General features: G+C 40.3%; 1 protein-coding gene across 8 annotated transcripts; it reads right to left on the bottom strand.

The window, feature by feature from the left end:
* Positions 1-3,469: 3,469 nt before the first annotated feature.
* Positions 3,470-17,270, bottom strand: Ttd14 (TRPL translocation defect 14). Of its 8 annotated transcripts, none has more exons than XM_086981134.1 (10): positions 16,134-17,270; positions 14,639-14,836; positions 9,350-9,551; positions 8,226-8,431; positions 7,882-7,934; positions 7,188-7,281; positions 6,543-6,636; positions 6,256-6,409; positions 5,859-6,032; positions 3,470-5,266 (listed from the first exon to the last, which is right to left on the bottom strand). In XM_086981134.1, the coding sequence occupies exons 4-10, from the start codon at positions 8,383-8,385 to the stop codon at positions 4,694-4,696; spliced, it is 1,302 nt and encodes a 433-aa protein (XP_086837260.1). In that variant the 5' UTR covers positions 8,386-8,431; positions 9,350-9,551; positions 14,639-14,836; positions 16,134-17,270; the 3' UTR covers positions 3,470-4,693. The 8 variants fall into 8 exon arrangements, with proteins under 8 accessions (XP_086837260.1, XP_086837259.1, XP_022645532.1 ...); XM_086981133.1 differs by having other exon boundaries at positions 9,293-9,551; positions 16,134-17,269; XM_022789797.2 differs by lacking the exon at positions 9,350-9,551 and having other exon boundaries at positions 16,134-17,266.
* Between the last annotated feature and the right edge of the window lie 5,711 nt (positions 17,271-22,981).

Genomic DNA, 22,981 nt, shown 5'->3' with positions numbered 1-22,981 from the left:
TTCCTGGTAACGTTCGTCATAAGTATATCGATAGTCAAACTTCCGGCTACTGCTAGAAAGATCGGTGTAGAAGTAATTCATACGCTTACGTAACATTATGTATATGCTAGTTTAGACCTGCCCAAAACAAAATGAACTTACCTGCATTTTTTATAGTTACGGTGTATCTTTTTCTGGCTTTACCATTCTATGGCATTTTATTGTCGTACAAACCAGCTACATTAGGTTATCTTTACCGTATTTCCGGTTTGCTTTTATGGCTTACACCAGAGGAATATTAAGTAAGTAATTGTTTATACTGGTAAAGTTAGCAAGTCGAATATAGCTTTACAGAAATGTATGTATATCAGTGTCAATGATAATTCTAAAAGTATGCATACCAGGCACGGCGTATTAGTCGTTTCAGTAGACTAAAGGACAAGAATCTCTCAATGGGCCTGAACACTGCTTGTCTACATCGCTGAACTGTTATAAGGGATTCAATTTCCGTTATCGATACATAACTTGGTTTTCGGAAGTTTTTTTTTCTGGTGAAATGTGTTTTTCTTATATTTTCAGCTAAACGCGCACGCCTACTTGAGGGTAAATTAGAATTGTTTTTCGTGCAAAGCTCGCTTAAGGGCTGGGCTACTTGTGGAATAGGTAGAAGCCTTTAAACCTTGCTCCACCTTTAACTTAGCTTTCTTTTTTTGCGCCGCAATATTGTAGCAACAGAAAACATCTTCGAATGCTTAGGCATTTGTAATGCAAAACATTTATCTTTAATTCATAAGCCTCCAGATCCTCAGAAACTCAACAGTTTCTCTTTGCGTCAATGATTTACGAAACGCGTATTAAAGGACTTCGGAACAAAGGAGCCAAAAGATTTGTCCCACGTCACCTACTCATATATGAAATATCAAATAAATTTAAAACACACTCTTCTAACTATGAAGACCATTCAATGACCACGTATTCGTATAGCATTCGTGTTAAGTCTGCTCATATTAACTAAGTCATGAAGCAAATAGAAACACAGACAAATTGCGCGGAGAATGTCCCAATGAAATAACTAAACGATCCAAGAGAGCTGGCCTTAAGCAAAGAAAGGACTCCGGTGAAGTACTGCTGCTGCTCCGTGTGCAAGCGGCAACAGAATAAGAACGATACCTTATTAGAGTCAGAAGAGCTCACACTCTTTTCGATCTTTGGAAACCATTCTTTGCCTTTTCTGGCTCCCATTTTTTTCATAAATTGCCAGTTACTCGACGAAACTTGTCTTCTTGTAGCATTTAAATAAAAGAGTGCTCCGCTAATAAAGACGACTCTACCTTAAAGGGAATTTACCTCCTTGGCTTGGGTCTGAAAAATAAACGAGCGAAGGAAGGCCCAAGGAAGTATTCACGAAACCACTGAGCGCTGTAAGGCCACTTAGCGACAATGGTGACGGTAGTAACCTTGACGGCATCTGTATGCATTCAGTGTTGTTTTTTCATTAGTTTGCTTTCAATAGGGAAACACAATTAATCCGTGGAGCAGGGCAGATAGCACGATTTAGGGTAATTCGAACGAGCAGAGACGTGCATTTTCCTAAATCACTTCTTAGCAAAATGAACATGAAGCAACACCAATTTCGATGCCTTATACTGCCCTCCAATGAAACGACAGAATTCCTGCTTTTAAGACACTGCTCATCAGAAAATAGTGGTTAGGGAATTGGAAAGGCTGCCAAATCAGAAATCCCATACATTTTTTGATGGATACTCTGTGATGAATTGAAAGAATATGTACGAACCGAGGAAGTCCCTGAAAATGGGTTTATTATAGTTAATAAAGTTCGTGATTAGTAGTTTCCGAATCAAGCGAACTAAGAATTTCTTATATTTCATATACTGGATAAAACGAGCTGGCTCGAGTTCGGCCGACGCATACTACACAATTCGTGTAAATACAAGGGGTTTTACTGGGTTCAACATGTGTATATTACCCTAAAAAGACCGCTCAGACCAAAAAACAAGTTCGACATTATTGTCGAATATTAAAACTAATGATACGTTATAGGAAAGGGAGAGGAAATATTTTAGTAGTCTTGGCAAATCTCGAAATTGCCATTAGAACTGGCTTGCTTAGTTTGTAAAAAAAGTAAAAATAACATTTCTAACTCAAGTTGGTTGAGTAAAGGGACTCTAAGCACCCAACGGCTTGGAACTCTTCACCCCACCTTCTTCTTCCCGTGTGTTTACGTTTACGATGTCAGTGGCGACGTCGTTTATCATAAGTGGATGCTTCCAAGATATTTTGTCTTTAGAAGTAGTCTTCTATTGAAAACCTGTAATACAGAGGAGAAAGGCACGCTAAACGCCGTATCATTCAATTGGGACACCGTAATGAATATTATACAATGCAGTGATGCCATGTTCAGACTCGCTGCTAGTATTTAATCCATTGTTCTATTGCGTTGCACTATTTTTACGGCTAGGAGCTCGAATAACCATGGCCTTACTCTGCCCGCTAGGAGATAAAAGTGAAACTAAAAAGCATGGCCTGATGGAGTTTAAAATTTGCATCATATATAAGGGCATTGCCGACAGACAGGACCTACAAGGGAATTTTGCCCGATAAAAATTACATTTACCAACTCTATAATTTGATATAATTTTTCGAACAGACATAATTATAGCTGATAATTTAAAGGTGAATCACAGCTTACTTAATTATTTGACCTGGTAGGTAATGCAGAGAACTATAGTTATATAATTTTTAAGTAACATCAGTGTTTTCTAAATGGTATTAGAAAAAGTTTCCTATGGTATTTGCTAGCTTTTTAAAGCAGCTATATATCGATATTAAAAACGAAAAAACAAGATGTCCTAAATATTACAATAAAGTATTCGAGACTTGGCTTGGAATCTCATAAAATCCTCAGAAGTTACTTAACTATATTTGTATTCTAGAGATAGCTACCATTCATAAGTTACTGCCGAGTTTTCACCCATGTTTGATCAAGTATAACTTTTTTCCAGGAGCACATTTTGAATGATTTGTTGTGTACTATTTTCGGCCACCTTCGCATTATGATTTCGCGGCTTCTCGGTTATTCTTGGCCGTTTGCATCTTGAGTCATGACTGTAAACAAAGAGGGCCGATCGACGCTTTCTTTGCTCGAAGTTGGTCCTATGCCAACGTAAGCTGCTCCAATAGCAATAGATAAACTCATAATGTAAAATACTAGAGTTCAGCGTATCTTTTGGCATACAGATAGATTCGACCGTCCTTTTCTGATATACCAAAATGTCTTCGGAACCCTTCAACCGGAAAAATGTGGCTAATAGCCCCCCGCCACGAGCTCATTAAAAGTCGCCTGGGGCATGGCTGATCTGTAAGCTTAGTTTCTTACAATGAACGTACCACTCTTAGACTACGCATTTGATACCTATTCGGTAGCCGGTTAAGGTTAATTTCAAGATCGGAAAGAAATACTTGGATAAAATATGGCTTAAATATAGATGCATGTATACTAATATTTATTATTTTCCAATAGAAAGTCAGGATGGTCTAGCGTTGCTTTTCTTTTCACGCTATATCGGCCGCGAGTTAGTGTTCTCAGCAGTACAATGTTTAATAATTTTTTGTGCTATCTAGCCTTTCTATATCAGTTACGTCTGTTGATCCTAATTTTTTTCCGGACAATATCACAGCGCTAATGGCAAACCATTATGTTTGTGCTGTCTGACTGATATCACACTCTCGTTCTGATCTTTAACGATATGAATCGACTGAGCGACGGAAAAGCGTTTAATCTCTAGTGTTATTCTTATATGGCATCTGAACTCGTTTTCATCAGCACGTTTCCAGCGATATCTAAATTAAGCGTGATAAAGCGTAATGAGGATATTTACGTAATTAGTATTTCATATAATGAAAATCTCTACTATTATTGTATTCGGATATTATACCCTTCTTTACGGATTATGTCTCATTGTAAGGTTGGTAAACATTTAAGCAATCCAGACCAGAGCTCTATTAAAAAGCCCACAATATCTAAAGCCCCATTTTGTGTCCAGAGGTTCCGTAATTTTTTTTATTTTCATTATTATTATTTTGAATGCCATCGCTACATGCAGCTTTGTTTTGTTTCATTATATATATGAGGCTAAATGTTGTTATGCTGACAGCTCAACGATGCGTGTATTACTAAAACAGTTTTATTAATTGCGTCTAGTGGATTTGGATCTCTATCTCCATGTTCAGCTTGTGTACAACCGGTGTCTTTTGTGTGTTTAAGTTTTTTTTCGTCCGACCAGAATTTGCCAGTTGTTTGTCATTATGAGTCCTTAATTTTGGCTAGTGAACTAGCACGCGGCGATCTAATCCTCGGTATCTTAAGCCTACCTCTGTGCGTCCTCACTAATCGGTCCTGTTGGCGCACCTCAGAGTTGCGACCCTACACCTGCTTTTTTCAAGCTGTTGGCTATTATTATTATTAACTGTTCGTTATTTACAGTTGTAATCCCTTACATTTTAATACGCCTAAGCGTTTGACGAATCATCTCCCCTACACGTGGAGGCCGTATTCTGCAGTAACGGTAACGATTACGACCGACAAGCAGACCAAACAGCCATAGGACGGATTGCAGGAACAATCGGAGTTCTTCAATTGATTGATAAGTAGAACGTGAATATCATTAACAACTGTGCCTGACTTCGGAGGAGGCTATGAAGAAGCCGAGTTTCGTTTGGACGGGCTGTTACTAGTGGGCGCCGGATGAGCCTGAGGTAGGCTATTTCGATTGAGATTAGCGTTGGCAATACTACTAGTCATAAGCAGAGCGTTGGGTGGGGTTTGCGCGACGTTTGAAGGTGAATTGTCCAATTTTGCAAGATTGTACATGGAGTACTCCGGGTCGAGAGACACGTCACGAACAATATCGAGGAAATCGGGCTTGAGTTTTTCGATGTCCCCACCGTTCGTGTAAACCTCAAGAATGATCAATCCTTCGCACCGGGGATTGCAAGGCTGTTTGTATGAATCAAGCTGGTAAGAATTCATATTCCAGATGAAACATCGCCTGCGTTTGAAGACAGCGAGACGCGTGGGGTCTCGCTGGGCCAGGTAGTTCGCATAGTCCCGATGATTGATGGTTCGCTTGATTTCGATCACCTGATCGTCAGGGCTATCCCGCTGTCTCTGCGTATATGTATACGACCAGTGGCCGTTCTGACCGCGCTTACGTAAACGCATCTGTAGTTTCTGAGGATCGGACGATATCAGATAGTCGTGAATTACCTAAGAATGAACAGAAAAGGCTGTCATATTACATTATGAGAAACAGAAACAAAGAGAATTTGTCAAACACACTGGCAGCTTAAAGGTGAGGTCGAGCACTGAGAAAGCAAAAGGCAAGCTAGAAGAGTCAGCAAGAGAAGTCAGAAGAGTTTCTGACAATTGTTTGGGTTGATGAAAAATCAAAAACGAATGCTATCTACCCGAAGATCCGAAGAGTCCAGGTATACAAATAGCGGTTAGATATAATCTAGAAATACACCTTTATATCAGGTAATAGTGCCACTGTCAGCATTCAGAAATAAACTAGTTTTGTAAAAATACCGTATGAACTAACATATGTTGCCAGTTGGATTTTTCTATAGATCTGCCGATAGTTGGCTACTCAAAAAGGTGATTTAAGTGAGCAATGAGCTATTTGGAGAGGATATCGTACCGAAATAGACTAAAGCTAATAAAACTATACAGGCAGCAAATATTACAGGAATACCACAATATAGCCAACAATGAAGAAATTCCGCTTCGTTGCTGGCACAACCGCGAAAACAGGCTTGCACGTCAACTATAGGAGATCTCAGCAGGGACTCATGCTTACTTCGAAATCCTGGAATGGCGGGAATACTTTTTCGTCCGGCATCGACTTCACTAAAAACTTTATCTTGCGCGAATTCTGCTGCAGTCGGGCATCAACAGGTATCCTGAGTTTCCGGCAAACGCACTCCAGGGCGCGCTTCATTTTTCCCTCAAAATCTGTGGAATTGTCGATTACCTGTCAAACGCAAAACGCAACGAAAAATAAAAGCCACCTCCTTTATCGAGTTCAGAGCTACAGAGACTAAAAACGCAATAAAGATATTTAGCCAGCTCAATTATTACACTATTACGCTTACCTCGCCAAAGAAAAATCCTGCGTGCGTGTTTGACCATTGTTGACTATCAAAAATAGGCGACAATGCTGTAAACTATTACAGGGTAAGCCTGTTTTTCCTTACCTCGATATAGGGGTGACCAACCCAAGCCTGGCTAGCCTTGTCGTCTCTTTCTCGAGCTTCTTCTAGGGTCTCCTTTCGGGTGCCGTGGCCCGCTGTTGTATAGTATTTTTCAGCGCCCTTCGCGGCCGATACGAGATGCAGGATTTGGTTGTACCTAAAAACAACCGTAACGTAAATTAGGTAAATCGACATAACGAGATAAGGTGCTTTATCCAACAAAACCCAAGTTAAAAACAAAATAACACTATCTGAATAGTCTCAATACATCTAAATCATGCTATTCACACCTGTTGTCACGAAGATCAACGTCATTTAATCCATGCTTTCTGATAATGCGATTCCAAGTTGCACGGTCAACAAATGCTGATGGGTCCATCGTGCCTGAAGCCAACGTTACCATACGACAATCAAAAAGTTCCTACGAAGGATGCTATTCTGTGTGATCGCTTTCGGTATCAGTGTCAATGCGTTGAACAAAGCCTTCGATTCAAGCCTTATTAAATGCTATAAAAAAAAAATCACTCTATCAGGATACGATTCTACTTGTAATAAATATGTTGCGCTTTTTAATGCTGTGAAATGAAAAATACGATATAAGAGAAAATAAGATACGTTTAAATAATATATTATTATATTATTAGTATGCCATATTTTACGTTAAAATTTACTTCAGGTCCGAGCCTGTGAATGGTCGAGAAGTTATAATGTAAGTACTTCAAAAAATTAGCCATTTTAATAAAGTACAGCGGCATGTGGGAACTCGCGCACAACCAAAAAACAAGAGCCTATTGACTGGCGCAGCGCCATTTTTAAAAACATGTACTTTATCATTTAGCTTCAAAAAAGGTAAAAACTTGAAAACTTGAAAAAAATTGAAGTTTCTAATGAGAAATGGACCCTCTATCGTGTAAAATTTTTCTGACGTCACCCACCTCGATCACAGATGACTATACAATTCTTGTTTCCCATATGTGCAAGCTCGAAGAAAGTTTTCTCTATTGCCATCATAGTTAATAATAAATTCTCCTAAAAAAGTTCAAAGAAAATAATGAAAGTTAGGTTAGTTCTAAACTTCATACTTTACACAAACGGAAAATACCTACCTTCAGCTTAAGAAGGTCCCTTAGTACTTCAATCACTAAGTTCAACACTTGTATTGATATTATCAATATTTAAAAAAGAAAAGTATCACCATTATTACATTTATATGATCAAACTAATAATTGATAATTAAGCAGGTAATAATCTTTTCTAACCAAACTCCTACAAAATAAGGTATTTTCAAGCGCATTTTGAAGATTGCAACACTAGTTTTATCTCATGATACCCTTCGCAATAAGTCTGTAAACATTTTTAATTCACTAGTTAAAGATCGTACCCCCTGGTGTCACCCCCTACGACAGACGGTTGCTGTAATTATTCTGCCACGTGAAATACACGTGGGTACTTTTCGATTCATAAACGAACCGCCTTGTTCAGCAATAATTATTTTACTGTAACCCCAATGTATTTCAATTTGAGCTTTTAGCATAACTTATTCATAAATATAAGCTAGTATGGGCTTAGGGCTAAAAAGTAACTTTGGACACTTCTTTTTCCTTTAATAACACGGTATCAATAATCTACCTGAAAGCTTTCGACTTGTTCGGCGTTGAGTTCTCCGAAATTCACCCCACCTCCTGTAACCATATAATTAATTGATGTAGTAACATCAAAAAACAAAAAGTCTACAGTTAATTTTAAACGCGTGACGTAGATTCCTCAGCAGTTTCATCAACCACCTGTATTCTGGCATCTAACCAAACGGTACTAATACAATCTAAATTCGTATCAAGAGATATTTACAAAAGTGAAAAGTCTGGCCTAACCCAAGATCAACATAATTGCGACAATGTTGCTAACATAATGAATCGTCACTTCCAATCAGAATTATGAGCCCAAGCCCTGTCAGCCGCCATGGCCTTGCTTACCTAGAAGGACGTTCGCAGTTTCTGGAACTCGATATACCTTCCAGCCATGCATTTCGAGCATGCTCGACAATCGTGCCTGCCCCGTCGTCTTACCACTGCACGGCCCTCCTGTGAGAACAAGCTTGAACACGACATGTTTGTTGGCCTCCTCGATCGACATCTCGCCAGAGACCCCGGCGAACTTCGGTGACGTATTGAGCGGTGGCCTGTATAAAAGGCGGACAGATAGGACACATTAAGCGCGATACACGGGTTATATGGCGGACAGGAAATTGGCACAACACGTGACTTAAATGCACTATTATACAACAATCCACAGCACTTCTGCGAATAAGAAACCCTCAGGATGGTTATTCCTTCAACAGACGTTCACTAACGGTAATCGCTGAGTGCTTGATCAATGCATTCTATATTACTAAAAGTTCGTAGCAGGTCATCTTTCGATCAGCTCATAGCACTGATTTCTCGACTCCTTCGTCGAAAGGTTGCACGCTAAACGCACATAGAACCGAGTATTCGCTCTTCCCTAATAACTAATAACACCACGGCGGCGGTAGGCGCCTGACTCACGGCGACTCTTTGCTTCCGCTATTATGTTGTAACGCGGTGTTTATGGGTGCGTGTTTACGACTTATGTCCCAATATGCTCCTCTCTCGTCGTGCGTGTTCAGGCTCTGCTGGTGCTGCCACTGCCGTTGACGCCGCAGTTGCTGTGGTTCCCACCCGGAATATGAAACTGATTATGACGGGCAGTTCGCGCTGGTACAAATTTATGGGTTGGTTATACCTCGACGCGCGAACGACTTCTGTTTTCAACAGCAAGAGCGATTGCAGCCTAGCGGACCCCACTACGACGTGTCGACGTAGTTGCGCCTTTTCGAACTATACTACAAGAACCATTAATACACAAACCCTACACACAAGCGGCACGATGTCCCTTCGAACGCCTATGTTCCTTTCTCTGAACCAAAATGTCCGTCTATCTAGTTCGAACGGCAGCGACTATCGGTTGGCGGCACCCGCAAATAGGTGAAGGGCGACCAAAATATGGTTTTGCATAGACTCACGTTAAATATCATAGCTTGAGCGGAGACTATATAGTATTGCTGGGCCTACATGCCCACCATTAACATCAGCATCTGTGGACGCTGGCAGATACTCCGAGCCGATCCGACCGGGTGGGCAAGTTGACTGGCCGGCCGACGACGATAACAACAAGAAGCGAGGGAAGGTAGCTCATCTCGTACTCGCAGCGCCGAGTAAAGGCCAGCGTAATGCCACAGGCCACCAACACCGCCAGCGCAGACCGCACAGCAGACTCTGAACCTGGGGAGACAGAGGGCGGGCGGATGAACACATACACACATACAGACACATATATATAAACGCCACACTAGCATTAGTTGTCACTATGTACCATGTCTGCGTCTAAGTAGTTGATCATCCATCTGCTGATAGTGGTGGAACAACATTCACCATCAAATTTATTTACGCTCTCGCGCGGTTGTCACTCAAACGCACGCACGCATACGTCGCGTACCAAGTCTCTATAGCCTCCCTCCCGGCGAGTCGTTACCGTTTTAAATCAAGAGTAACGCGAGGAAGTCTGATTCCGTACACATGACCACGCCACTTCTGCTACAACTATAGGACTATGTTCATAAGAAGTACATTGAGCGGGCCCTTTCCAATAAGATCGCCGCCGCTAGGTGGGGAAAGTTTACCAATACGCGGCGCGGTCCTCCCAGACCGACCACGAGGTTGTTTTACCACAGAGGCGTGAAACCTACGCACTAATCCTCAGAATTCGGAAATCGAAAGAAGTTTAAGATTCTTATCCTAGGTGACGCACTTGGGGGCATTTTGGGACAGCTAGTGGAGGATTGCTTTACAGGTCTGTGTGGGCCGGCAAGAACGACGCAGAGAGAATGATAAACCTCAGATACTGGTAAGCTGCTGGATAGTTGAAGAACTAGGTAATTTGGAATAACTTTTAGCGTGCGGCATGGACAGTGACCCTCTATACAAATCTAATTGCCGAGCGACACAACTGCCACAAGTATTCCGCTTCGTCAGCAGAATACTAAGTTCTTTCCAGCAATACAACTATATATACTATATACATCTATATATTATATATATAACTATATACATCTGATTAAGGTACGAATGCTGACCAATGTGTTTTTAAATGTCCCAATTCAATTTTATGCATTAAGCAGTGCTCAAAATAGATATTGGTCAATAAATATGTCTTTATTAGAAAAGAATCACGTCTGTCGTTACCGTTCGACATCGGTAATAATCGTTAACGTCAGTGTCGCGCTCTGTAAAAAACATTACCGATTGTTGATAAAACAACAAACGCCTTTTCACAGTTCAATGATGTCAAAGTCACAGCAAATTGCACAGCTAGACTTAATCAGAACTGAATCTTCTGCTGGTATAATAGTGTTTCTTATAAAAACTGATCCGTTTATTGCTCCTGTATTAAACACAATAAGCACATCGGGTCTCTTTCTCGCCTTCAGTGTCCCTATATCATTCTCCTATTGACTTGTCTCCTATTGTCGTCGACGGTAGTTGTACCCTGCTTGTAAGTTCGCAAATGGCAGGTAAATGAGACAGTACTAACAAGAGATACAGTAACAGCTACCACTCGAGAACTTCTTAGCCGTTTAATGAAAGCGGTATTTGCTTGTTAATGGAGAGGTAGAACGTCATTTCAGTTAGTATCCGATCGATGCGGTGGGGTCTATCCAACGCAACTTGTACGATAATACTGCACGATAACATTAGTTGGACTATGCTTAGGAATCAAGGAACGGCACTTCGTTCGGCAAATTTGAAGCCGCTAGGAGTAAAATGGCACCTCAATTATGTTGTCACACCTGTGATGCTCGATTTTTTCTCTGACGTTTTTCTAAGCTCGAAAAAGGTTTTTCATACTACGAATCTAGGTAAAAAATCAACGTTTCGCATTTTAGCTTCGTCGAAAAATATCGTATTATTTAGAAAACACCTACGTATATTTGATCGACGTTATGCATTACTGAAAATGTATTTCAGATAATTCCAATAAGAGGAGACGTCTATGCTGAACTGGTACTCCAAAGCTAATCGCTTCTTTTTTTTTATTGAGGAAGCCATGAGGACTCCTTAGCACGAAACATTTTTTTTTATATCCACGTGCTTCCTGAATCCATATTATGCAAAAGATTTAGCTTGAATACATTTGCGAGCTTAACTTACATAACTTACCCCACAAAATTAGCGACTGGCCATGCCAAGTCAGCACAACGAACCTGTTCGTTACGTTAAACCTTGTAGCACTTAAATGAGCACGTATATTCAAGGAGCAAATTTTTACTTCATTTGAATAAAGTTACCGCGTTTAATACTAGCAGTGTACGTGGATGCCCAATCATTGCCCTATCCGTGGCTATTTTTTTGATAAGAGTGTCGAAATTCAGCAACTGCGCTCGAAATTGATGATGAATAAGTATCGCAGGACTATCGGCCTAGCGCACACAATAATTATGAATTAAATTTTTGTAATTAACTCAACGAATGTTCGTGTTACAGAAGCACAGACAGTATCAACGCTGTGATAACACGATATTTTGCGATCTCACTAATAAATTTGGGTCTCTAATTTTATTTCCAGCGTACAGACCCACTACGATTTTCTCGTGTGTACATCTGCTTATAAAGTCCCGGATAAGTAGACGAGGCCGAACGAGATCATGCTAGTGGCCAGTATTGTTCCTAAATGACTCTGTTCTTCATGTGATTAAATGATCACTGTTGAGTCTGCTAATCGAAATGTACGCGATACCCATTTTGAGTGATCGCGCTTCGTCCTGCCACTCCTTACGGCCACCATTCAGCTCAGTTACGTGAAATATTGATATCCGCAAGCTGATGCGTTTTGAACAGCTTGGAAAATTTAAGTTCTGCAGATTAAACGTCCAGACATTGTGTATAGCTAAATTCTTGTACACTGTACATGGTAAATTGTGTACAATGTGATTGGCATGAAGGAAATACGTGACGCTAGTCACCTATTAGTTAGGTAGCGGATAGACTATTAAGTAAAATCAACAGAATTAGCAAGCAGCAAAAAACGATATTGAAAAATAAAGTTAGGTTTCTTAAAATCATCCGCGGTGGATCTTTTCCGGTGGGTTTGACCAGCACCCGAGGACGAGTGTCGGCCAGGCCAAAACTCCATGTTTAATAGTTACTTTCGATCGACATTTCTCAATCGATAAATAGTGACCACGTGTCAAAACCCGAAAGCAGTCCCTTTTTTTTAAGATCGGCTAGTACCACTTTAGAGGACCATTTAAAAATAAGTTTAATTCATTACGTTTTTGGGCGTTGGCTATTCACTAGCGAATGCGTGTTTAAACAATGTTGCTATAGACGTATCTTGCTCGATTATTTCTCAATACATTGCACTTCAAAAAGCAAGTACAAATAAACTGCGGTTTCTAACCGAATGGTGCGAGCTGGTCAAGCGTACGCCGTTGGCGAGCAAGGACTCCTAATACCAACTTGCCATAGTTTCGTAACTGGGATAGCTTCCCTATCAACAAGCTCGACCAGTATTGTACCTCTTGTTTGTAACCTTTATATTTATAGGACAGAAGGTGCTGTCGCTTCGAACTGGGACGGCTTGCGTCAAATCCTGCAAATGATACGAATGTGGTACTAACACCACAACAACAAGAAAAGCCAAAGCTAACTGTCATTAAGGTCAAAACATATTTGAACTGATGATACCTCTATCACTTATTTAACAAGTAGGAGCATTTAATTATATGTTTACTTCGTATTTAATATAACGTCTAAGCGTCTGTAGAGTTCGTTAATTCTTGCAAATGGAAACCGATTCGGCAAGAAAATGGTGACATAGAAACATCAATAGGAACACAAGCGTCACAGATTTGCTTCTGGGAAAAAGGCTCTGCTTTCCCAGACGAGTGCGCGACAAGCTACTGTTTCCAACTGTCCTACACGAACTCCTGTACACAACGACACGTGTGTATTAGCCCCTGTGAGTTGCAGTTGGATCGGCTTCATCAACATCTCCTGTTTTTCTAAGCAAGATTCGTTTCGTACAGACGATGGAATCAACGACAGATTGAACTCGCACATGCTGTACAAAGCGGTACTATTGCTTTAACGACCTATCAAGATCAGCGGGAAGTTTTTGCTAGATTTTAAAAAATAACCAGCTCAAATTATTGTTGGAGGCAAAGCCTCTCGAGAATCTAGGACATCAGTGCTACGCCCGCCGTTACTACTTTCCCGTTCCATATTATATAATAGTAGTGTATGTACCTCATAGGCGTCGTTGCCAAGCGGCCTCGGCTAACCGTCGGCCTGATTGTAACAGCAAGGTGGAATAGATGGCTTGCTGAGTCATCTATGAAAGCATATGGTCTGGCAGCAAGCTGGCAATTACGCCACCTGCCTTAGCGTGCCTATTGCAATACATGTCCAAGCGAATTTAGGTGGAAGAACAATAGTGATTCTGTCCGTTCAGGAATCGTGCACGGAAACTCTGAATAAATCTAGGCGGTTCAATGTTTATATGGTGTCAGCATAGTTGACAATCGTACACGCATCCAGTAGGCACTTAATTGCTATACACGTAGTTCTTTGATGACAACCTAAGCAAGAGTTCCTAGCGGTCTACTCGTGCGTTACTTGAGACGCCCGAGCTGGCTCGCACGCCTAATATATATATATATATATATAGCTGTGGAATAGCGTTCTTGGGTATGTTTGCGTTACGCTGTAGGTAATACGATTAATCCTTTATGTTCAACATTCCGTCTAGTAATATTCTGCCTCGACGAATATCGCACGACAATTCAAACAAAAAGAAAACAATTCTCCCACCAAAATATGGATATAGCTGAAATCGCTTAGCCATACATGGTACCAGTGTCAAGCCAAAAGCTATCATACGCTCCACCATAATATTTTATCAGCTTCGAACCCGCGCTACAGACGAAATAATGTCAGTCATTTACGATTAGAAGTGTATACATTTTAGTATTAGGAAGAGATAGCACACGAGCTGTTTACTTACTTTGAGCCTGAAACGAGGAGTGGTCAGTTACTCAAGCGAACATAATTATTTGCTGCCCACGACTTACCGCAGTAATCGTTCTACAATAAAGGACAGTATATCTGCTACTGTTGGCTAAACATAGTCCTTACCAGCCATTGCAGCTGATACCTTTACTTCAGAGGGGTGAAGCTCGTCTGTGTCTGCTTGCTTGTGCAGTGCGGTTTTCTATACAAACACATCTAGCTCTTTTACCGATGGGAAAAGCTATTGGAAAGTCCAGTACGCACTAGAGCCGCAGTCTATTTGTTCCAACAGTAGTACTTACATGATGGTCGCTGATGCAGTCGTAGCTATGAGCACGAACAACGATAACTCGTTCCGTTCCGATCTCTGATCCGCTTGCCGGATGCAAACGCGCCACGGGAAACAACTCCTGATCCGAACACTCGACTGAAGTACTCCGGATGACCAAGTATATTACGGCGATTGTTCGGCAGCCGTCGCTAACGTGACGCAAATTGTTCTGATTAAGACAGAAAAATGATTTGTACAAGCGGCTTTTATTGAACGTCCGTTACCGATACTGCTGGGACTTCCGCGATTGAGTTTATAGCACTAGAGGGCCTATACAATCATAATGACAATACAATCAATACGATTGCATGCTAGCAAACCGAGTTGTACTCTAAACGGGTTACGCTTCCAGCAGCATATTGGAGACGATGGATGCAAAATTTGCTTTCTTTGCCCAGCTCGTGGCACGTTCCTACAACTACAAATCTGAGTAATTCGTCTACGTAAGAGAAGAGTCTAACCCATCTGTCGCTCTCTCACCAAAGCCATCTTACACTTTCAACCGAAACGAGAAGATCGTCAATCCGTCATCGGCTCATCAACCACAAACAGTACTTTCACGAATCGTAAAGCTATCACAAGAACTCCTTGCTTAAATCAACTACAAAGAAAAGCACGTATGTGGACAATACGAAACGGAAGACAGAAATCTATCAGATTAACATTACGACATGCCCTGATTCTAATCGTCGTGACAGGCGCACCGACAGGTCATGTACTAGTTTTCTGTTACAACTTCTTCAACTTAAAACTGTTACAACGACCACGAGATGTTCGTACGCAGCTTCGATCGACTTTGTGACGACCCGTTCGTTGTATCGCCCGAATCTCTTCTATCACTGAGCGACCAACTGTTGCCATCTAAAGAAATGGGTCCCCGCGAAAGCGATTTAGCTGATTTCTGCTGGTGCTCTTGCGGTACCTGCCCGACTGGTCCATGCGCATTCCGTTGAGAGTGGAACGAAGTGTTCGGATTTGCTTCTGATCTTCTTGCCTGATCTTCTATCTCTCCCGACCGCTGTATCCAAACGATATGTCCTGCGCTCCACCATCCGATAATCGGGTCGCCTCATTGTGGATTCAGCTGGCCGATTTAGCCCGATCGAACGCACTGAGGATGCTAAAATAAGCCAACATGCTGTGGACGACTTACCTGTACACGCTCTTCCTTTTTACGACGATGCTCGTATTTCTTCGACCACTGTTCATAATGTTGATGATGTTCTTGACGACGTATCATTGATGCGGCTGTCGTCGTCTTGTTGCTGCTGACTAGCAAATGTTCACGCTGTGAACCAGTACAATACTACCACCCTTACAGCCTGTGCTAGACAATTTATTCTATCCGACGGACGGCCAGAATGAGCCAGCGGCATCAAGCAAAATCACAGCCGTTCTTATTATCTAGAATGTCGTTGTTACTTCTTTCTGCGGCCTGATGATCTGCTACCTGCAGCCGTACTTACTGTTTGCCCGTCTGCAATCCAGTTGCGAACAGCTTCGGTCTCTCCGTGCAATCCGCTGTCGTCCAGTGTCCTCGTTTGCTCTTTATGTGCTTTACGTCGTCGAAACGCGTTCCGTGACCACTGTGCAGCTCGTGGTGAGGCTGGCACGCTTTTGATCAGCTTTTCTGTGCAGGCGCGACGGTCCTCGCTAGCAGCAGCAATTCTAGGAGGGCGTCCTATCATCGTAACTTGTTCGTGCTGTTATGGCTCACAACAGCAGAGATGGAATGGAGCGCTGAGAGAGGAGGAACCCACAGGGGTTGACTGGAAATACCAGCAGCTCAACAATATCTGAACGGTGTCGACGAATCGGCCCAGCTAACAGCTGACTGCCCGGCGCCGGCCGGCCTTCGTCCAACAGACGGGTGCGCGACAACGTATACGCCGCCTGCTGCTGCTGACGCAACCGCTACTGCCTCAATAAACAACCAATAAAAAGTTGACTCGGTAACGGGAGTTAGTGAAAAATACCAATGCTAGAGACAAAACCATTGCAATAGATATACTTATCTGTAACTGTGAACCATCAACATAGTCGAAGTAGCTCTATATTACAAAAAAGTTAATGAACAGTGAGTAAAGGCGAGCAGCAGAGGGTATCAAGGGGAAAAAAAGGAGAATCATAGCTATATATGAATAATGTGACCCGAAGCCCGCTTCAGACATAAACCTGCTTGGGACATAGGGGGACGTGGCTGCTTCGCTATCACTTACGAAGAGATTCCGAATACACGTAACTAGACCCATCGCAACATTCAGAACTACAGCGTTGAGCCTTTAATTTGGACTATCCGACCTTTAGAGCGCACTTTGGAAAAACATTAAGACGACTGCTATTCGATCATCACGACCGTTGTTAGTAAACCGATATATTCTTCGACTTTTATTTATAGATATAATACTAAACTTTCTCGCAAAATTTGAGAATCTAAACGATTATCGCTACCTATAGTTATTTTGAAATCTCTCACGATTGGTAGTCGTCTAAAGTGATCAGAGATAATGCAATGGCTGCGAAGTTACGAAGTAAAGTGCAGGTCAAACAAAAAGGGACAAAGGCGTGGCAGAGTCAACGTGTCAGTAGGATTTAGAACAACACCAAGTTAACAACGATTGCATAGACACGAGAGCAAAACTCTTTTAAATAACGAAGTCGTATACATACGATATGGAAACACTGAAAGCGGGTTTTTATACGAATAACAATAAATTTAATAGAGAACGTTACTTAAAGCCGGTATCTTGAAGCAACATAGAAAAGGTTTAGGGTGCACATTTCCACGTAGGAAACGTGATTTGTTCTCATAAAACCGTTCGAAACCTATTTCAGCGCAGATTCCCTTGAACATAACGGCTCGGAAAACAAAAAATGTACATTTCTGATTTTCTGAACAGAATAACAAATTACCAAATTTTTAAAACAAAACAAAGTATGCCGCACTTGTAATGAATCACGTACGATTTTATAGTCTATTTTTCTGTTCGCAAAAGGATCAGGTTGACGTGTTTGACCGTGAGGCGAAAGCCCGTCTATGTGAAGATGGAAAGTGAGTAATAATTTGGTCCTTTAAGTTAATCTGGGTTAAATGGAGTTAATTGAGGTCCTGAACAGGTTAGAGTTTGAAGTCAATTATTAATTACACTAAATTGGATTTCTACGATTGTATGTTAAGCAACAGTCGGCCGAATGGTAGTTAGAATGTTTAGACGTCCGTCTGAGTTCCACGAACCAAAATTCGCCATTCTTATAGGTGCGCAGCAATTTTTGGACGTCAATTAAACCTTCACCTGTTTTTTGTCTTCATACATATCTGACATGTTTAATGTCAGAATTTTTTTAGGGTAGAAGCTTTTGCACGAAAATAACACTGATCACTTTGACCAGTTCAGCAAAATAATGAATGATAAAAATCAATAACGGTCCAAAACTTTGAGATACATAGAATTGGTTAAATTAAAAAAAAAAAAAAAAAAGATTAAAAAAGAACTCGTATGATAACTCCAATAAGACTGAACCACTTTATACATGACAGACTTCTCAAGGTGACCTAAATCGGGTGTTTCCAGCTAGTCTTACTATAGAGCCAAAACTCTAAGCATTAACTAACAGCGGCTAATTACCACAATCGTTACTGATCTGCGAACCCTTTTTCTCGTTCCTTTTCGGAAAAGACGCGGTTCAGACGCACGTAACACTGAAATAAATTTTACCACTTCAATATAATGGAAGCTTTATCTTCGGCTTAGAAATCATCTTCTAATAATTCGTGTATCTCTGTGTGCCCGCCCTTTTCAAGGCGATAGCTAAAAGCGTCAGCTGACGAATCCATAGATTTTTATACTATGATTATTGCATATCGATGATCTCAAAAACGGGTTTGCTTTTTCTCATTTGTGGGTCCTTCGCGCTTGTATTAAGGTTGAATCGAAACAAAGGTCAACCATTAGAAACATTAACGCATTGACTCGTTATGCCCCTTGGACCCGATCACTTTTGCTCTCGGTCATCTTCTCCATCCCGCAGGTCTCAACTAACTCTGTGGTTCGTTATTTGGCCAGTCAAATATTTCGAAGAAGCTTTAAAACTATTCAAAAACATACACCGATCCTTCGTGGCTACCGGCTCCATTCCTTAATTGTTCGCTTCACTCATTTTGCTATCACATCATCAAAACGGATTATTATTCTTATTATTAAATGGCTTTAATCTCTCAGACCGCTGATGTATCAAGTATATCCCGCATCAAAGGCTTAAATTATACAAACTTAAATGGTAATATTGGAAAAACATAGAAAAGCTATATATCGTCACCCAAACACATCGGTGGGACTCGGCCCCCAACCCATTGCGGTGACTAGTCCCTAGAAGAAGCAGAATCTCGCCAAATCTCATAATTGCATTTCAACTATAAATAATGATACTCAAATGAGACTAACCAAAGTGATGGCTAACAACATACAGCGTGCACGTTCACGACAGGCGATTCAACAGAAAATGATGTGAGAAGCCAGATACTTCGCTCGCATCGATTAAAAGTCAGCTAAGCAATTAATCAATTGCTTTTACAGTGATAGCAAGGATGCGAAGTGTCATATTTGACCCATGGGCCATGGCATGGAGGTCACGGCGGCTTCGTGCGACACAAGCGTCGAAGTCCCTTACAGACAGAAAAGAAATATATCCCACGAAGGTTTCTTATGAAAACAGATATTAGAAGAATCAAAATGTATTACTTAGTTGGGGAAAATAAGAAGAATTATAAAAGTCGAAAGTGAACGTGAAGAAGAAAGTTGGGTATTAAATTTAAAAAAAAACGAGTGATTTGTGGGGTAATTATTTTAAAGTGTTTTGGATTTTTACAGGCCATTGTCTTGCAACATTGTCCCTTACTATCTCATTCTTTCAGGACGAACCTTACAAGATAAAATGAGATTACTTTGCAGGATTCCGTAGGGTTTTAAGCATTATCAAGTTTTTTATTATGCAGACGCTCTACTTTATAAAACGCAAAAGATTTTGTAGTAAATTGCACTGAGTTGCTAGCTCATATCTTCATTCGAACTTAAGATAGTTCTCGTAAACGATTGAATGAACCAGGACAGGCTTATCCTACAATTAAGCATTTTAAGCGGCAGACTTTTTTCGTCTGCAAAGCAGACGTCTATAAATTCAATTGACGGTACAGTATATCTATTTTTGCAAGGGCATTTATGGTAGCTGGCCAGCATGCAATGGCTTGTGAATGCCTGCGCAACTTCTGTACGAAAAAAATTCACTTAGCGAAAGCTTTGAACCTTGTTAAGTAAAATAATTTACTTTTATAGATCGCTGTATTCTGTTCAATATAATGTGTGCCAAAACACATTAATAAATAACACACAATAATTAAATACTTAAATCACAACGGCAACTGCTATTAAAGGAATCGAGTGTTTTAGGCGGGACCTTATGAAACACGCATAAACATCGTAGATTTCAATACATGCCCATAACCAAAATACGGATTTCGGCTTGTCCTTTTTCAGTTGTTCCGTGCAATCGCATCACTGGCACCTGCATGTCCAGATATAATTGACAAATATGGACCGACCTGCGAACTATGCTGTGTGCCTCTTCCAGGTTATCTGTGTCCTTATGACTATATTCACAGTTAATTAATTCGCATATATAAGCTATTACATATGAAATACGAGTTACTGTTTCACTCTATCTACGACACGACATCTTGAATAACAACTCTTGCGTTTAGCAGTATGATATCCTGTGGATTTATAAATGTGGTCCGAGAAGACGCTGTTACCCAATGGAGATCTTAATAAATATAATCAAAACGGCGTGTAACAATAGAGGCAAGTGAAAATTAAAAGGGTCAAATTAGATCTTCTATGAAGTGCCTTGCCTGAAAATTCTATAGCGCCAGATATGTTTAGAATCCGAGGATTTTAAATACGGTCAGATGTTACCGCGTTGGGTATCCGTAATTGCAGTAGTCACTATGGTGTTCTAATATATATCTTGCTATTACCCGGGCGTCATTAAGAACAGGTCACCTAAACAGTGAACGCATTCGAAGAGGTTAAACCATAAGGCACGATCTACGAACTCTTTACATCGCCTGTGGAAAGTCTTCAGAATCAAATTGTGTCTTCTCCAATATCAGCGCACATTTACAGGGTCACTGTCATTCTTGCTGGAAGTCACACGCGCAGTCTATGATTCGTCATTCAGCTTACTTATGTCAGCGCTATCTTTCCTTTATCCAGACACGTAAAACTAGTTATTTAACAGCGTATATTGTACAAACTAGCTAGCCTTAAAAGTGGGTGATAATTTCGCTGAGCCATAGTTATGGCTACGATAGTCTATCACTAGGTTTACATTGCAAAGCGTCTTTTGTACAGTGGTCATCTGTAACAGGCTGATTAGCTTGTAAATAATGGAAACGAGGAGTTAAGTTACAGTTCTCGAAATATTCGTTATTTTGTACCCAAGAAAGCTCTTTTAGTTCATTTCTCTCGGTTCGTTCTCGTACATTTATTATAAACACAGTATAATATGTTTTATTGTACTCGAAGTGATCCAAAGCTTCACTATTATAATAAACTAATTTATCTTGCGTTGATAAAGCTAGCAATATAACGTTTATAAGCAAGTTAAAAGATGAAGTTGCTCTTATCATGGTTGGATCGGTTTAATTTAGTCGTCAGTTAATACGTCATTCCTCAAACAGATTAGGTGTCGCGGCACAGTAAATTGCATTGATATATATAACCTCAGTTTCGGGTCGAGTTGGTATCTATAATTTTTGTCTACCCAATTATTATTACGACTGTTGATGCAGTCGTTGAAATTAAATAATTGCACTTTGTTATTACATTACTGAATCACCGGTCATGGTAGAACTGAAGAAGTATTTGGCGCTTATTGACTTGCACAAATTATAAAATATTGTGTCCCGTTATTATTCCATTATTTGAACAACATTATCTGTCTAGTCGATAGTGATCTGGCAAGGGAAATAATTCGAACTAATTCAGCGTCAGAATGTTTAGGAGAGAGCGACTTTGATAATCGGGACGAAATAAACTACCTCTGCCCACGGTTCTACTACGCTTAATGCGATTTTAGGTGAACTCAAATCTTTATCTGCTAACAAAGGTTAAAGGCATGATTTTATTTAAACTTTTGACGAGTCAGAAAGGTGAAACAGATTTATTATTACTGACCGATTTTATTTTTAGGGGGCGATTCATTATTATAGTGATGTTTCCACGGGCGGCACAAGACCCATGGAACGGCACGTATATTCCTAGATATCAATGAGTACCTACTGACGAAAGCATTTTTTATTTTTCACTATTTTAAAGATTATGAACTTAAGCAGAGAAATGATGAAGTTCTAATGAAAGTAAAGCGCATTGTCGCTGATATTGTAAATAAACGCCCTCTATAGCGCTTTCCAAGCTTATGGGGAGGTTACGTAACCCTGTGGGAGACAAAGCGGAAACTTCCTTAATAATTTTATTTTAATATCTTTCTGCACTTTTTTTCTATTGCCACTTTTATAAATATGCATTAAGCTCGCAACGTCTATTTAAAAAAAAAGGCGTATCATTTAGAAGGATTGGTAGGACTTTGAGTAATGCTATTGTGTTTTTTTTAAGAAAATCTTTTCTAAACGTTTAGTATTTATTTGCGTTAAAATAAATAATAGGATCTAAAAGAAAACACATTGCGCGGCTAGCTTACCCGGTCGTAACGAATCAATCACCATTAGATAATCCTATATAATAAAACAGCAAGATGGCGCAAACATAGTGGTGCGTGAATCATTTCTGAATATTCCGCTTTTTTACAAATTATTTTATACAAAAAACTTGGCTGAGTAACAATTAGATTTTTTCAACTAGAATTTAGTTAATCAAAATATTTTGTAGTGTGAGGGATCTAGAAGCCCAAAATAGACTCCTTGCCAATTATTCGTATGATTGGCGCTGGATGGGCAATTTCCTATTTACAAGCTTGTCTTTACGCGTATACTATATATGTACGTGTATAATCGTTTTCCACTAGCACAAGGTAACTATAAAGATTAAAACGTTGAATTCCAAGATTTATCTGTTGTATCGTTAGGTCCATCATTACGGCTAACATTACAGATAAAAAGCTTCGATTATCTCGCCGAAATTTAAGACTCTTGCGAACATTATATCTTCAATGATAGTCGGTCGTTATCAATTCAAACGTTTTTGGCTACATTATAATGTACAGAAAAAATAAGATGGCACTGGGAAGTAATCTAATTAAT

Source organism: Varroa destructor, unplaced genomic scaffold, assembly GCF_002443255.2.
Source record: "Varroa destructor unplaced genomic scaffold, Vdes_3.0 BEIS01000002.1, whole genome shotgun sequence".
Lineage (NCBI taxonomy): Eukaryota > Metazoa > Arthropoda > Arachnida > Mesostigmata > Varroidae > Varroa > Varroa destructor.
The sequence above is the reverse complement of the archived record's forward strand: the minus strand, read 5'-3'. Positions and strand labels throughout refer to the sequence as shown.

What these genes read in the sequence shown, in the direction of transcription:
- Ttd14 (XM_022789797.2), bottom strand. An exon ending in AACTGCGAACGTCCTTCTAG is followed by an intron (nt 7,935 to 8,225) that starts GTAAGCAAGGCC and finishes ATATGGTTACAG; the next exon opens with GAGGTGGGGTGAATTTCGGA. An exon ending in CGCCATTCCAGGATTTCGAA is followed by an intron (nt 5,267 to 5,858) that starts GTAAGCATGAGT and finishes GTTCATTCTTAG; the next exon opens with GTAATTCACGACTATCTGAT.